At 41.6% G+C, this 13,978-nt stretch overlaps 1 protein-coding gene across 1 annotated transcript in view; it reads right to left on the reverse strand.

The window, feature by feature from the left end:
- fn1b (fibronectin 1b) overlaps positions 1-12,957 on the reverse strand; it is a 48,347-nt gene extending 35,390 nt beyond the window's left edge. Inside the window, exons 1-12 of the mRNA XM_083996602.1 lie at positions 12,644-12,957; positions 12,251-12,376; positions 11,887-12,024; positions 11,659-11,790; positions 10,224-10,361; positions 9,479-9,625; positions 7,614-7,808; positions 6,282-6,464; positions 4,722-4,898; positions 2,903-3,058; positions 1,759-1,887; positions 1,508-1,651 (exon numbers count right to left, since the gene is read on the reverse strand). Of these exons, the coding sequence (XP_083852728.1) occupies positions 1,508-1,651; positions 1,759-1,887; positions 2,903-3,058; positions 4,722-4,898; positions 6,282-6,464; positions 7,614-7,808; positions 9,479-9,625; positions 10,224-10,361; positions 11,659-11,790; positions 11,887-12,024; positions 12,251-12,376; positions 12,644-12,785 (1,807 nt within the window). The 5' untranslated portion in view covers positions 12,786-12,957. The remainder of the gene's footprint in view (positions 1-1,507; positions 1,652-1,758; positions 1,888-2,902; positions 3,059-4,721; positions 4,899-6,281; positions 6,465-7,613; positions 7,809-9,478; positions 9,626-10,223; positions 10,362-11,658; positions 11,791-11,886; positions 12,025-12,250; positions 12,377-12,643) is intronic.
- Positions 12,958-13,978: the final 1,021 nt, after the last annotated feature.

Here is a 13,978-nt window from a genome sequence, read left to right on the forward strand (position 1 = left end):
GAACCACCAGACGGTGTTAACCCGGCTCACACACCCACACCGACATCCCCGAGTCTCACATAACACTGCAGGTCTATATTCATCACAGTTTATCCAGCCTTGGTAGATACACACACACACACACACACACACTAACACACACACCTAACACACACTTTCATCTGCCACTCTTTTTGGGTCAATGTTTGATGCGGGACAAACACTGAGCAGCAGAACAAAGTCTCACATTAAGCAACGTTTACCTAAGCAGACTGGAGACAGGAAGTGTGTTTAAGGCTACAGAACTGACCCCCCCTCTACCCAACCCCCCCCCCCCCCTCCCAATCTTTGACTACAAAGGCCGAGGGGAAGGCACAGCTGACCGACACTTTTTCATTTTCTGGACTTCAAAGTCGAGGAAGAAAAACTTACGTAAAACAAAAACCTGAAGTGAACTTTTCATTTCAGGCAGGAAGGAGGTTGATGATGTCAGAATAATGTCACAGAGGGGTTGGTTGAATGAGTCCAAACAACAAATTATAAAGGACAAACAGCTGAGAAACTGCTGAAATAAAAGCATTAACAACCCCCCCCCCCCCACCCTCACATTTATTTGTCCGTGATGACTCCACGTTATCTTGTATCTTGTGTCATGTGCAGAGATTTAAGGATCAAAGTCTTTTCAGCCTCTGACTGAGTCAAATGTTTGATTTTCACAACAGGATCCTCCATGACCTAGAAAATGATGCTGAGATTTTCAAAATAAAATCCCAACATATGCTTGCTTGTTTTAACATTTTGTTTTAACATTTGTAAAGCACTTTGTAACGCTGTTTTGAAAGTGCTCTATATACACTGCAAAAACTCAAATATCTTACCATGAATATTTGTCTTATTTCTCGTCGAAATGTCATTTGTTCGTCAAAACAAATCCCATTATACTTAAAATAAGACTTATCACATAAAAAGTAGCTTGTTTTTAGACAGTTTTTACTTCTTTCAAGCATATTTTCACTTGAAATAAGTAGAAAAGGCAGGAGCAGGTTTTTCTTTCTTATTACAAGCACAAAAAAATTTGCTTTCACTGGCAGATTTTTCTACTTATTGCAAGTGAAAATTAGTTTGAAACAAGTGAAAAATACTAAAAACAATTAATTTATAAGTGATGAGTCTTATTTTAAGTGGAAAGGGTTCAGTTTTGACTAGAAATGAGACATTTTGACAAGAAATAAGACAAATATTCTTGGAAAGATTTTGAGTTTTTGCAGTGTAAGGATGATTATTTTTAAGATAAAGGGTTATTATTATTATTATCTTAGTATATTTGCACCATAAAGAGTCAAATCAGTTCCTGTTTGCGCTATAACCTGCATGTACAAACTGTTACTGCAGGAAAACCTTGACTACTTTAGATGTTTCTGTTCATTTTCTGCATGTCCTCTCTGGTCCAGTTCAGTTTGCACAACCCACATTCAAACATGGACGTCATAAACTCACTGAACTGCCGGTGTGAGGATTGATTTCCTACCTGGGAAGGTCTGCTGAGGCTCGCATCTCATCTCTCCAATCCCGTTACCATAGCAATAGCAGCGGTAGTGGATGTTGTGGATGGCCTTCTCCCACGTGTCTCCGATCTGGTGGAAAGCTCTGGTTTGTGGCTCCTGACACTGATCTATTGTAGAACAAAAAAAAAACACACACACAGTCAAGTCAAGTCAAGTCTTGTCAGCGGAGGACAGATGATGAGGTAAGTGTGTTTTTTAATTCCCCCGAACGCACCGAGGGCGTCGCACTTCCAGCGTCCACGTCCCTGTCCGTAGCAGGTGCAGTTCATCATGTAGCCCTCGTCGTGGCGTTTGGAGAATTCCTGGTTCACTTCGTAGGTCAAACCATCGACAATACACTGATCTGCACAGATAAAACACACACACACACACACCTCATTAATTCTCTCCTGGTCCAGATTCTTGTCTTTAGAGACTTTTTTTTTTATTTTTTTTTTACAGTTTTTCCTCCATTGGTTTGGCTCATTTTTTTTAAAACCGAAATTACATTCTCAAAACAACATGGACAAACCTCCAAACCACTTGGCAAATGTTCACAACAGAATTGTCTTTTTCATTCATTTCATCACATAATATGTATATAATGGTTGTTCTCTCCAAAACATGTCAGCCTCATTTCATTCTATAAGTCGTCACATGCACAATAGTCTGTTCAGTTGTCAAAATCAAGAAGATAATACCAGGAATACCATTTATAAGATCTTATCTTATCTTATCTTATCTTATCTTATTTACAGCAATGTATATGCTACATATAATTTTCCTTGTTTTTGATTATGTGTTTATATGACAGTATATTATGCTGTAGACATTTTCTTTTTACTCTGATGTATGGAAGTTACTTTACGTGTGAATAAAAATGGCTACCTTTCCTTGGCAGTAGGAGTGCAATTCGTGATGTCAAACCTTATAGGCTACTTTTACCCTAAAATCCTGTTTTGTTTTATTTTTTTCAGTTTTATACACAATTGTATTCTGTTAGCTAGACAATAAAAAACTAGTCCGGTAACTATTGTGAATGAAGCACTGGGCTCAGACTGAGAGGAGGACATGAGGGATATTTCAATGCTCCTCTGCCATAGAGACAAACATCTGAACATTTTGACTTTCAGTGACACGATGCCAAAGGGACGATGCTTTTTGGGGGAAACTGACTATTTCTATGAGAATGAAATTTAGTTTTGACACATGCGTGAACTGTTTTGAGAGAGAGATATGAGCTGAACTGTAACACTGTTTTACCAAATGATCTTCAGAGTTTTGAGAATGTAATTTCTGTTTAGAGAAATGAGCCAAACCAACAGAAAAAAACTGTAACAATCATCTTTTTTTTCTTTTTCTTGTCTCTTGACTCTGACCTCGCAGCTGTGAGTGAGCGATGCAGCTCCACTCTCCGCGGCCGTTCCCCAGGCAGGTGCACTCCATCATGTGACCCATGACCTCGTGGCGTTTGTCCCACTTGTCTCCTACGCGGTGCATCGCTCCGTCGGCGGTGGTGCACACCTCCTCGTGAGCTGCGTGACAAAAACATTAAAAAAACAGTTTAGTTTCAAGACTTTTGCTCGGGGGGAAACTCTCTCTCCGTGGTCCGGTTCGGCTCTGAACTGTAACGTTACGTAATAACTTTACTCTCCCATGACCGTGACCGAACGCCTCATCTGCTCTAAGAGCCAGTTATTTAGTCTGTAAGTGACCCGTGCAGCCGGCGGTAATTATCATCTGTGAGAACAAGATTAAGACCAAAGCATTTAGTGAAACAAAGATGTGAACATTTCTAACTTTGACCCCATGACCCGACTTCACTGAGTGTAAATGTGCTGAAAGAAACTCACATAATAAGGAACATATTGTTATCATTTTATTGTGATTTCATGTTTCATATCATTTAAACTAGGCATATTCAAACGGTAATGCAGCCAAGAAACCACATTTTAATCCATAATGGAGGTAAGTTATTGGTAATACTGGGCACTATTTAAGCATTTGTTGAATTGTTCCTGGTTTCATATATGATAAAGTTCCTTTTTATTTCAAAAGTGGAGTTCAGTGTTGCTTCTACCTCAGTTTCTGTTCAGTTAACACTTTTTTTCATTGTTTCCATGCACTTTTTTGATGAGCCTGCACTGCAAAAACTCAAAATGTTACCAAGGATATTTGTCTTATTTCTAGTCAAAATGTCATTTCTAGTCAAAACAAATCTCATTATACTTAAAGCAGAAGTGAGTGATATATTTGTGTTAATATAAGTCTTAAATAGTTATATCTTCCGACAGCAATCACTTACATAGAGTGTTTGGACCGAAACACGGGTCTGTCAGTCCCTCTGCTCTGCTCTGAGCCGAAGAGAAAACATTTATCGTATCCTACAGTTTTTATCCAATGAGGAGAGAGAACGGCATGCAGGGCTGTGTGTGCAGCCAAGGAACGCCGTGAATGTGGTGACGTAGCGACGAGGACTGTTATGGTGCGTTCAAGGAAACTCGTATTTTTCCGACCGTGAAGTGGTACCAGTTCGATCTGGTACGAGTTCACCGGTCGGAAGTTACGAGTGGCCGTTATAGTGACTTTCACCGGTAAAACAGGTCGGAAAAACACGAGTGGGTTGCCTGGAACGCTACAAAGTCGTAAGTTGTGACTTGAAGCTGTAATTTACGATTTCAAAAGCCTGCCTGGAACGCAGCATTAGCGAAAACGACCGGACCACTCACTTCTGCTTTAAAATAAGACTCATCACATTAAAAAAGTAGCTTGTTTTTAGACACTTTTTACTTATTTCATGCATATTTTTTCTACTTATTTCAAGTGAAAATTTGTTTGAAACAAGTGAAAATTATCTAAAAACAAGTATATTTTTAGGTGAGGAGTCTTATTTTAAGTGGAAAGAGATTAGTTTTGGCTAGAAATTAGACATTTTGACAAGAAATAAGACAAATATTCTTGGAAAGATTTTGAGTTTTTGCAGTGTGTGTCAAATGTGACCAGATGTTAAAAGGAAACAATGAATAAACATGACTTGTTTTCCGATTCATTCGAAACTGTCTGGCCCAAGTGAGATTGTAATCGATAAAAGGCCTGATGTAAACAAACATGGAATAAATCCAAAGCCTTTGTTTCTGTCTTTACAACCTGCACAGTCTCTGAAAACACACACACACACACACACAGAGAGAGACTCACCGGCCATGGGGCAGAACCCGAAGCGCTGCTCGCCGTCGTAGTTGTGGGTGGTGCCGCACCACCTCATGGCGTCGCGGCGTCCGTCGGTGGTGCAGTCGGTGTAGTTGCGGCCGCTGTAGAGGAAGGGGAAGTGGCACAGGGCGCCGTTGGAGTTTCCGCCTCGCGTCGCCACAATGGCTGCAGCCGAGAAACCAGACACAACAGTCAGCGAGTGTTTGTTTTTGTTTCTGGATTCTGGTTTCAGAATTTGCACCGATATTCACTTTCAATGAGGCCCAAAGAGGGAAAAACAGAGAAATGTGGCATATTAAAGGAGACATATTCTGAACCTTTTCCACAAATTAAAATAGTTCCCAGGTGTCTTAAAGACATGTCTGTGACATACTTTGATAAAAATACCATTTTCATCCGTTCAAAACAGCCCTGTTCAGAACGGCTGGTTTCAGTGCCTGTCCCTTTAAATGCAAATGAGCCACTACTTGCCCCGCCCCCTTCTACCGGTACCAGTTGGGGGCGGGGTTATGCAAATTTGAAAACTAATTACATTACTGGAAGGCATCTGAGGGAACAGCTGGTAAAATCACATGGATTTCAACCTAGAGAGCCTGAACATTACAGATTTTTGTGTCAATTCTCACATTTTGGTGGCAGGAAGGCAAAACAAACACCTAAATATATGTTAAAGGGATAGTTCAACATTTTTGCCATAATCCCTATAGTCATAGCAATAGGTTCGTTACCTTTAATTGTCGGTGCAAGCTATTTTTAGAACGGCGGAGCAGAGCCGTGAGCTGCTCAGAGCTACACTACGGAGGCTCATGGGATTTCTTGGTTTCCCTCATCAAACTCATCAAATACACAATCCAACAACTCCACAACGCTCTGGTGGACAAGTTGTGAGCTGCACATTCACCACACTATGAGATAATAACACAACGTTACCAGACAGAGTTGTTTTAGAGGGAAATTCATGCAAAACCACTGATGCACGTTGCCTTCAGGGACAGTTTTTCATCAAGCAGACTCTGCATTTCCCTCTAAAACAACTCTGTCTGGTAACGTTGTGTTATTATCTCATAGCGTGGTGAATGTGCAGGTCACAACTTGTCCACCAGAGTGTTGTGGAGTTGTCGGATTGTGTATTTGATGAGTTTGATGAGGGAAACCAAGAAATCCCATGAGCCTCCGTAGCGTAGCTCTGAGCAGCTCGCGGATCTGCTCCGCCATTCTAAAATTAGCTTGCACCAACAATTAAAGGTAACAAACCTACTGCTACGACTATAGGGATTATGGCAATGGGCTAATTTGCCAAAATGTTGAACTATCCCTTTAAAGAACCTTCAAAAAGTGATATTTCCATAATATGTCCCCTTTAAGTCGCCCTATATGTCATTTATTAGCATAATGTAGTGTTAATAATAACGAATCATGACATTATCACAACTGTATTGTGCATGTAGTTCTGGAAGTGTCATCAAACCAGACTAAGATCCAAGGAGGAGAATCAGTGGATGGAAAGAGTTCATATAAAGTTAATATAAAGTTGAAAACCAGTCTCACCGTTCCTCTCAGTGCAGAAGGAGTACTGCTGGTCCCGTTCATACTCGGAGGTGGTGGAGCACCACAGCTGTCCGTCGGAGCGTCCGTCCGAGGTGCAGGAGTAGTAGGTCTTGCCCATGAAGACGAAGGGGAATACGCAGGGCTGACCATTGGAGTTTCCTCCGTACACCTGGGACCTGGCTTCTGCACAGACAAGAAGAGCGAGCGAAGAGGATTGATTAGTTTGAATGAAAAGCAGAAGTTGCACTGCAAAAACTCAAAATCTTACCAAGAATATTTGTCTTATTTCGAGTTAAAATGTCATTTCTAGTCAAAACAAATCTAATTATACTAAAAATAAGACTCATCACATTAAAAAGTAGCTTGTTTTTAGACACTTTTTACTTTTTTCAGGCATATTTTCACTTGAAATAAGTAGAAAAATCTGATAGTGGAGCAAGTTTTTCTTTCTTATTACAAGCACAAAAATCTTGCTTTCACTGGCAGATTTTTCTACTTATTTCAATGGGCTCTTTGCACAGCTCCACTACTTCCTGAACTTAATGCTGCTCCTTTGTTTCCTGTCTTACATTATTGGACAAACTGATGAATCCAGGTGTGTCTGAGTAGTCACAATGGTCAGACACACCTGGATTAATCAGTTTGTCCAATAATGTAAAACAGGAAATAAAAGGAGCAGCATTAAGTTCAGGAAGTAGTGGAGCTGCACTGCAAAAACTCAAAATCTTACCAAGAATATTTGTCCTATTTCCAGTCAAAAATGTCATTTCTAGTCAAAACAAATCTAATTATACCTAAAATAAGACTCATCACATAAGAAGTGGCTTGTTTTTAGACACATTTAACTTTTTTCAAGCATATTTTCACTTGAAATAAGTAGAAAAATCTGATAGTGGAGCAAGTTTTTCTTTCTTATTGCAAGCACAGAAAACTTGCTTTCACTGGCAGATTTTTCTACTTATTTCAAGTAAAAATGTGTTTGAAACAAGTGAAAACTATCTAAAAACAAGTACATTTTTAGGTGATGAGTCTTATTTTAAGTGGAAAGAGATTAGTTTTGACTAAAATTGAGATATTTTCACAAGAAATTAGACAAATATTCTTGGAAAGATTTTGACTTTTTGCAGTGTGTGCATAGAGCCCATTGAAAATTTGTTTGAAACAAGTGAAAACTGTCTAAAAACAAGTAAATTTTTAGGTGATGAGTCTTATTTTAAGCAAAAAGAGATTAGTTTTGACTAAAATTGAGATATTTTGACAAGAAATAAGACAAATATTCTTGGAAATATTGAGTTTTTACAGTGTGAATATTGACTGAACCTCGATGCTCACCCCGCTCCTGGCAGCTGACGCCGTTGCCCAGACAGGTGCAGAGCATCTGCTTGCTGCCCTGGCTCCTGATCCAGCGCTGTTCGTCAAAGTAACTGGCCCCGGAGTCGGTGCGGCACGTTCCCTCGGCGGGGACCTCCAGCTGGTTCTCGATCACGGCGAGGGTCGGGGTCAACACGGCGGTGCCTGTGCCTGTGGCTGTGTGACGAGAGAGGTTCATCAGGACCGTGAAACACTCAGAGGGGTTAATCGATCTTATAAAACGGAAAGGTGAAATCCGGCGATCTGATTGGTTGTTAACCGTGGTATAATGAGCATGTACCACGGCTACTATTCTAAAGCCTTATCACAGCGTATAGCTATCACTCCGCGTCAGGCACGTATGACTGGTATGAGTGGAAGTTGTTGTCATGTATCCATGACAATGGACTGTTGCAGTCGGTAGCCAAAGACAGTCGATGTTTTTACGATGTTAAAGGAACTTTTCAACCTTCATATAATATTTTCATAACTTCTGTGATGGTACATCGACTTACAACAGGTTGAATGGCACCTCTGTCATGGCCTGAGGGGGTCTGTATCATTATGGTCTGTATCGCCTTCACTGGCACTAAGTAGCTTTGAGGAGCATGGTGGGAAACCGGCTCTCACTTAAGTTTCACTTTCACTTTCGCGAGTCACGACGAGGAGGGAGCAGCAATGCGGCACCTTTCCGTCGGATTGTGTATGTGTGTTTACTGTGAAATGATCCGCTGGAAACAGAAACTTAGTTTGGACGTCTTCTGTTCATTTCCATGCACTGGGAGATCAGGATGTTTACGGCGCTACGTGCTGGTGCTCATGGGAGATGGAGTCTTCCTTCAGGCAAAACACTACCGCTTTGGGCCACTGGCGCCGCCAAACTCAACCAAAACTGAAAGTTCTTAAAGCAGAAGTAAGTGGTCCGGTCGTTTTCGCTAATGCTGCGTTCCAGGCAGGCTTTTGAAATCGTAAATTACAGCTTCAAGTCACAACTTACGACTTTGTAGCGTTCCAGGCAACCCGCTCGTGTTTTTCCGACCTGTTTTACCGGTGAAAGTCACTATAACGGCCACTCGTAACTTCCGACCGGTGAACTCGTACCAGATCGAACTGGTACCACTTCACGGTCGGAAAAATACGAGTTTCCTTGAACGCACCATAACAGTCCTCGTCGCTACGTCACCACATTCACGGCGTTCCTTGGCTGCACACACAGCCCTGCATGCCGTTCTCTCTCCTCATTGGATAAAAACTGTAGGATACGATAAATGTTTTCTCTTCGGCTCAGAGCAGAGCAGAGGGACTGACAGACCCGTGTTTCAGTCCAAACACTCTATGTAAGTGATTGCTGTCGGAAGATAAGACTTATATTAACACAAATATATCACTTACTTCTGCTTTAAGTACTGCTTTAAAAAATGGACTAAAGTAGTTGAATTCACATGTTTAAGGTGAACTTTCACCTCCAGAGGGTTAACAATGGTAGAGGGGACTGAGCAGTGACTTTCACCTGAAAAAAAGTGGAGGAAAAGACGAGATGCAGAGCTACTTGGAACTAACGTCTGGAGAGGTGGGACTATTTTTTTCACAGTGAGGCTATTTGATTGGATAATATGTATTCCTGTTTGAATAAAACAACATGAAATTGATTGCATATCCCTCTTTCATATTGTCATTATTGGTAACCGTTTTATAAAAGCAATATATCACTCCAGTCCGTGGTCTATGCTCATTATACCACGGCTAAGGGGCGTTGTTCGGCCCGACGCGAAGCGGACGAGAACCCCCTTAGAGTAGCCTACCATGGCCTGTCCTGATATATTGCTTAAACATAAAGTCTCACTCACTTCGTCCTGCCTGGTGTCTCTCACACTTCCACTCTCCTCGGCCGTTTCCTAAGCACAGACACTGCAGCTGGTTTCCACTTGCGTCCGGCTTCGACCACGTGTCTCCGATGCGGTACGACTTCCTGGTGTCCTGGTCGTTACAGCGATCTGGCGGCAAAAACAACAGGGGTGAACAGCTGCCACTAAAATGCAAAACTCAAAATGTTATATTACAAATATTTGTTTTATTTTTAGTCAAAATGTCATTTCTAGTCAAAACAAATCTCATTATACCTAAAATAAGACTCATCACATTAAAAAATGCTTATTTTTAGACACTTTTTACTTCTTTCACGCAGATTTTCACTTGAAATAAGTAGAAAAATCTGATAGTGGTGCAAGTTTTTCTTATTACAAGCACAAAAAACTTGCTTTATACTTATTTCAAGTAAAAATTATCTAAAAACAAGTATTTTTTTTTGTGAGAAGTCGTATTTTAAGTGGAAAGAGATTAGTTTTGACTAGAAATTGCACATTTGATTTTTTTTGTGTATTAATATCACATTATTTAAGGAACTGAAGTATGGAATGAAATCTGAGCGTAGAGAATGAGTTACTGTAAGGGATTTTGTAAATATGTGACAAATGATGGCCATTAGATTTTCCTCTGTGTTTTGCTTATTACTAAGGGAGCTGTAGATAGAAAGAAAGGTGTGTGTGCATGTGTGTGTGTGTGTGTGTGTGTGTGTGTGTGTGTTCTGCTCACTCCTTGAGGTGCAGGTGATGCGTCCGTTTCCTTCTCCCAGACAGGTGCAGTCCAGCATCATCCAGCCCTGGTACGGCTTCTCCCAGGTCTCCCCGACCACGTACGATGATGCTGCGTTGTTGTCGTAGCAACGCTCGGCTGCACATCACAAACATACAAACACACACAACTTAGTCATAATTTAGTTAAAGTTGCATGATCCGATCAATAACTCTGGTGTATGACGGGAAAGTTGCTCTGACACACACACACAAACACACACACTGTGTTTGCTTTGACTGTGTGGATGTCAAACACTGTCATGCTTCTGAGAAATGATGATGTGTGTTTGTGTGTTTGTCGGTGTGTGTAGGTGGCAACTGGACACACACACACACACAAACATCACATTTTCCCCGCACTTCTGAGAGTTCATGTGGGAGGAGTTGAGTTGAGATTACTTTATTTATCCCATAGGGCAATTCTGTTTCTACAGTTGACCATTGCACCACATTCAAAGCATACATAGAGCATACATAGGCTACAAGTGAGGAGGAATTAGGAAAGTGCAAATTAAGATCAGGTAAAATAAAAAGTACAATAAGTGTAATGAATACATACTGTAAATAGGGCAATATACATTAAAAAAAAACCATTGTCAACAACAGTACTTGTACTAACAACAGCTTCAAGCCAGCTGAGCATACAACAAACTAATGGCAGAAGGCACAAAAGACCTAGAATAGCGATTGGTCTTCCTGAGAGGCTGCATGTAACACCGACCTGATGGCATCAAGATAAATTCACAGGCCACACTGCAAAAACTCAAAATCTTACCAAGAATATTTGTCTTATTTCTAGTCAAAATGTCATTTCTAGTCAAAACAAATTTCATTATACCTCAAATAAGACTCATCACATTAAAAAGTAGCTTGTTTTTGACACTTTTTACTTCTTTCAAGCAGATTTTCACTTGAAATAATCTGATAGTGCATGGGGCAAGTTTTTCTTTCTTATTACAAGCACAAAAAACTTGCTTTCACTGGCAGATTTTTCTACTTATTTCAAGTGAAAATTTGTTTGAAACAAGTGAAAATGATCTAAAAACAAGTTCATTTTTAGGTGATGAGTCTGATTTAAAGTGGAAAGAGATTAGCTTTGACTAGAAATGAGACAGTTTGACAAGAAATAAGACAAATATTCTTGGGAAGATTTTGAGTTTTTGCAGTGCAGAACATGATCATGATTATTAATGATGCATGCTGCCCGTCTTTCCCAACGGGAGTTCAAGTCAGTAAGTTGGGTGCCAGTCATTTTCGAGCAGACTTTCACAATGTTATTTAAACAGTTCCTGTCCTTCATTGCCAGACTGTTAAACCAAACCAGCAGATGAACGAGAAAGGAAGGAGGCTCTCAACGTATGAAGAGAGTTTGTCTCACACACACACACACTCACCCACGGGTTTGCAGGTCCACTCTCCTTTGCCGTTTCCAAGACACACACACTCCAGCATGTAGTCGGCGCTGTCGTGAGGTCTCTGCCAAGTGTCGCCGATCTTATACGACCTCCCGCCTTCATGGCATCGATCTGGATGTGACACAGAGTGTAGAGGTTTAATGCATGAACCAAACAACTTTATCCAGTTTAATTTGAAATGCACAGATTGTTTTGTGTTGAACTCACTGGCGATGGTGCAGCTGATCTTCCCGCGACCAGAACCGATGCAGGTGCAGTCCCACATCATCCCGTCCTTGGGTCTCTCGTAGGTTTCACCCACCTGGTATGTCCGGTCATTGTTCTTGTCATAACAGGACTCCTCCACTGAGAGAGACACAGAAACACCCTAAAGGTTAACAGGCTGTTTCTTTGTTTCTTTGTTTTGTTGGGTATAGCTACAACCTGCAGCCGCGCCGTGCGTAAAGACGCACAGCAGTGGCCAGATGTTCCCCACAGATCGGGTCCGTTTCTTTTAGATTTACACAGATTTCTGCTTCACTTTCTGGCTCTGAAACAAACAAGCGGTGATGACAAACTCTGTGTCACTGACCTTCAGGTTTACTGTGACACTTGATGCCCGCGGTTCCGTCGCAGGTGCACACCAGGGTGCTGCCGCGGTACGGCTTCTCCCACTGCTCGTTGGGTCTGTACGAGCGGCCGTTCTCCTCACAGCCAACTGGAGATCAGATCAATATCACTATCAATATCAATATCAATATCAATATAAATATCAATATCGTCACATGAGGATTGTTCTGTATTTGCGTCATAAAATGAGCTTTAAAGTTTCCAGACCAAACAGAAACAGATGAAAATCATGATTGGTGCAGAAATAAAACTATTTTTGACTTTTGATTCTTCTGATTATACATGAAGGAGACTCAAGGATTTTTTTTTTCTTTTTCTTTTTTTTCAAACGTCCCTGAACGTCCTTTGTACCAACCTGCAGCCAGAGCCGCTCGGTCCATGAGCTCAGGATACACCTGGTATTGACCCGTTTGTCTTTTCTCCTTCTTGGGCGAACCGTGGACTGCGCTGCTGACGCACAGCGCGACCAGCAGCCCGGTCAGGGGGCCACCAGGCATGGTGGGCGATGGGGGAAAAAGAGGTTTTGAAGGTGAAAAAGAGAAAAAAGAAAAAGGGAAAAGGAGTTTTTAAAGTTGTTTCTGCTTGGAGAAGTTTAGTTTCTGTCCCTTAATTGTGCCAGTTGCGGCTCCTCCAGGCGGATCAGTTCTGCCGCCTCGCTCGCAGCTGGTGCACCAGACCGAGAGGACGGGAGCGCGCTGCTTTTATACCCGGACACACCGCCACAGAGGGGAGGGGAGGGGAGGAGCCGAGGGGGATGGATGACCCGCCCGGCTGCCTGCGGCGGTGAGCAACTCTCACACTGGACACTTCACTTTCAAGGAGCGAGAAAAGAAACCACAGGAGCAAAAAATAAAAATAAAAAAAGCATGGAGTTATGAAGCTGAATGAGCGTCTGGGATCTGCCCAACAGAACCGGCTGAGACAGAACCACAGGACCAGAGCTGTGACGGGCTGAGAGGGTCAGAGGTCAGGGAGACCAGAACCAGAACCAGAACCAGAAGCAGAGAGCAGAAAAAAAAATGTTGGAAAGAAACTCCTGTCCTCCTATGTACCTATAATATAACTTCTGCCACAATCATGTATTTCGTCTTATCATGTACTATTTATAATATAACCTCCGCCAGAATCATGTATCTCGCCATACTTAAAGCAGAAGTAAGCGATCCGGTGGTTTTGGCTAACTTTCTGTCAGCCGATGGAGTTAGCAGTCCCCGCCCTCGTCCCTACGTCACCACATTCACGCGCATCCCTTGGCTGCACACACAGAGGACCTCTCATTGGATAAAGGTTGTAGGATACAAGGAAAGTTTTCTCCTCGGCTTACAGCAGAGCAGAGTGACTGACAGACCCGTGTTTCAGACCAAACACTCTATGTAAGTGATTGCTGTCTGAAGATATAACTATTTAAGACTTATATTAACACAAATATTCCGCTTATTTCTGCTTTAAAAGAGTGGGTAAGGGGACCAAAAGATACCTGATAAGTTATAAAGTGCTACAGTGCTAGTTAAAGTGCTATGTGCTAAAGTGCTGTTTGCTAAAGTGACGAGTGCAAGATTGAATTGAATTTGATTGCACGATGCCCCAATAAAGTGCAGGATCGACTTAAATTGCTCATAGCACACGATTGCACATGCAGATGTGTGTCCAATATTGCACAAAGTTTGTATACATAAAATGTATTATTTAT

Source organism: Trachurus trachurus (assembly GCF_905171665.1).
Source record: "Trachurus trachurus genome assembly, chromosome: 3".
Taxonomy (NCBI): Eukaryota; Metazoa; Chordata; class Actinopteri; order Carangiformes; family Carangidae; genus Trachurus; species Trachurus trachurus.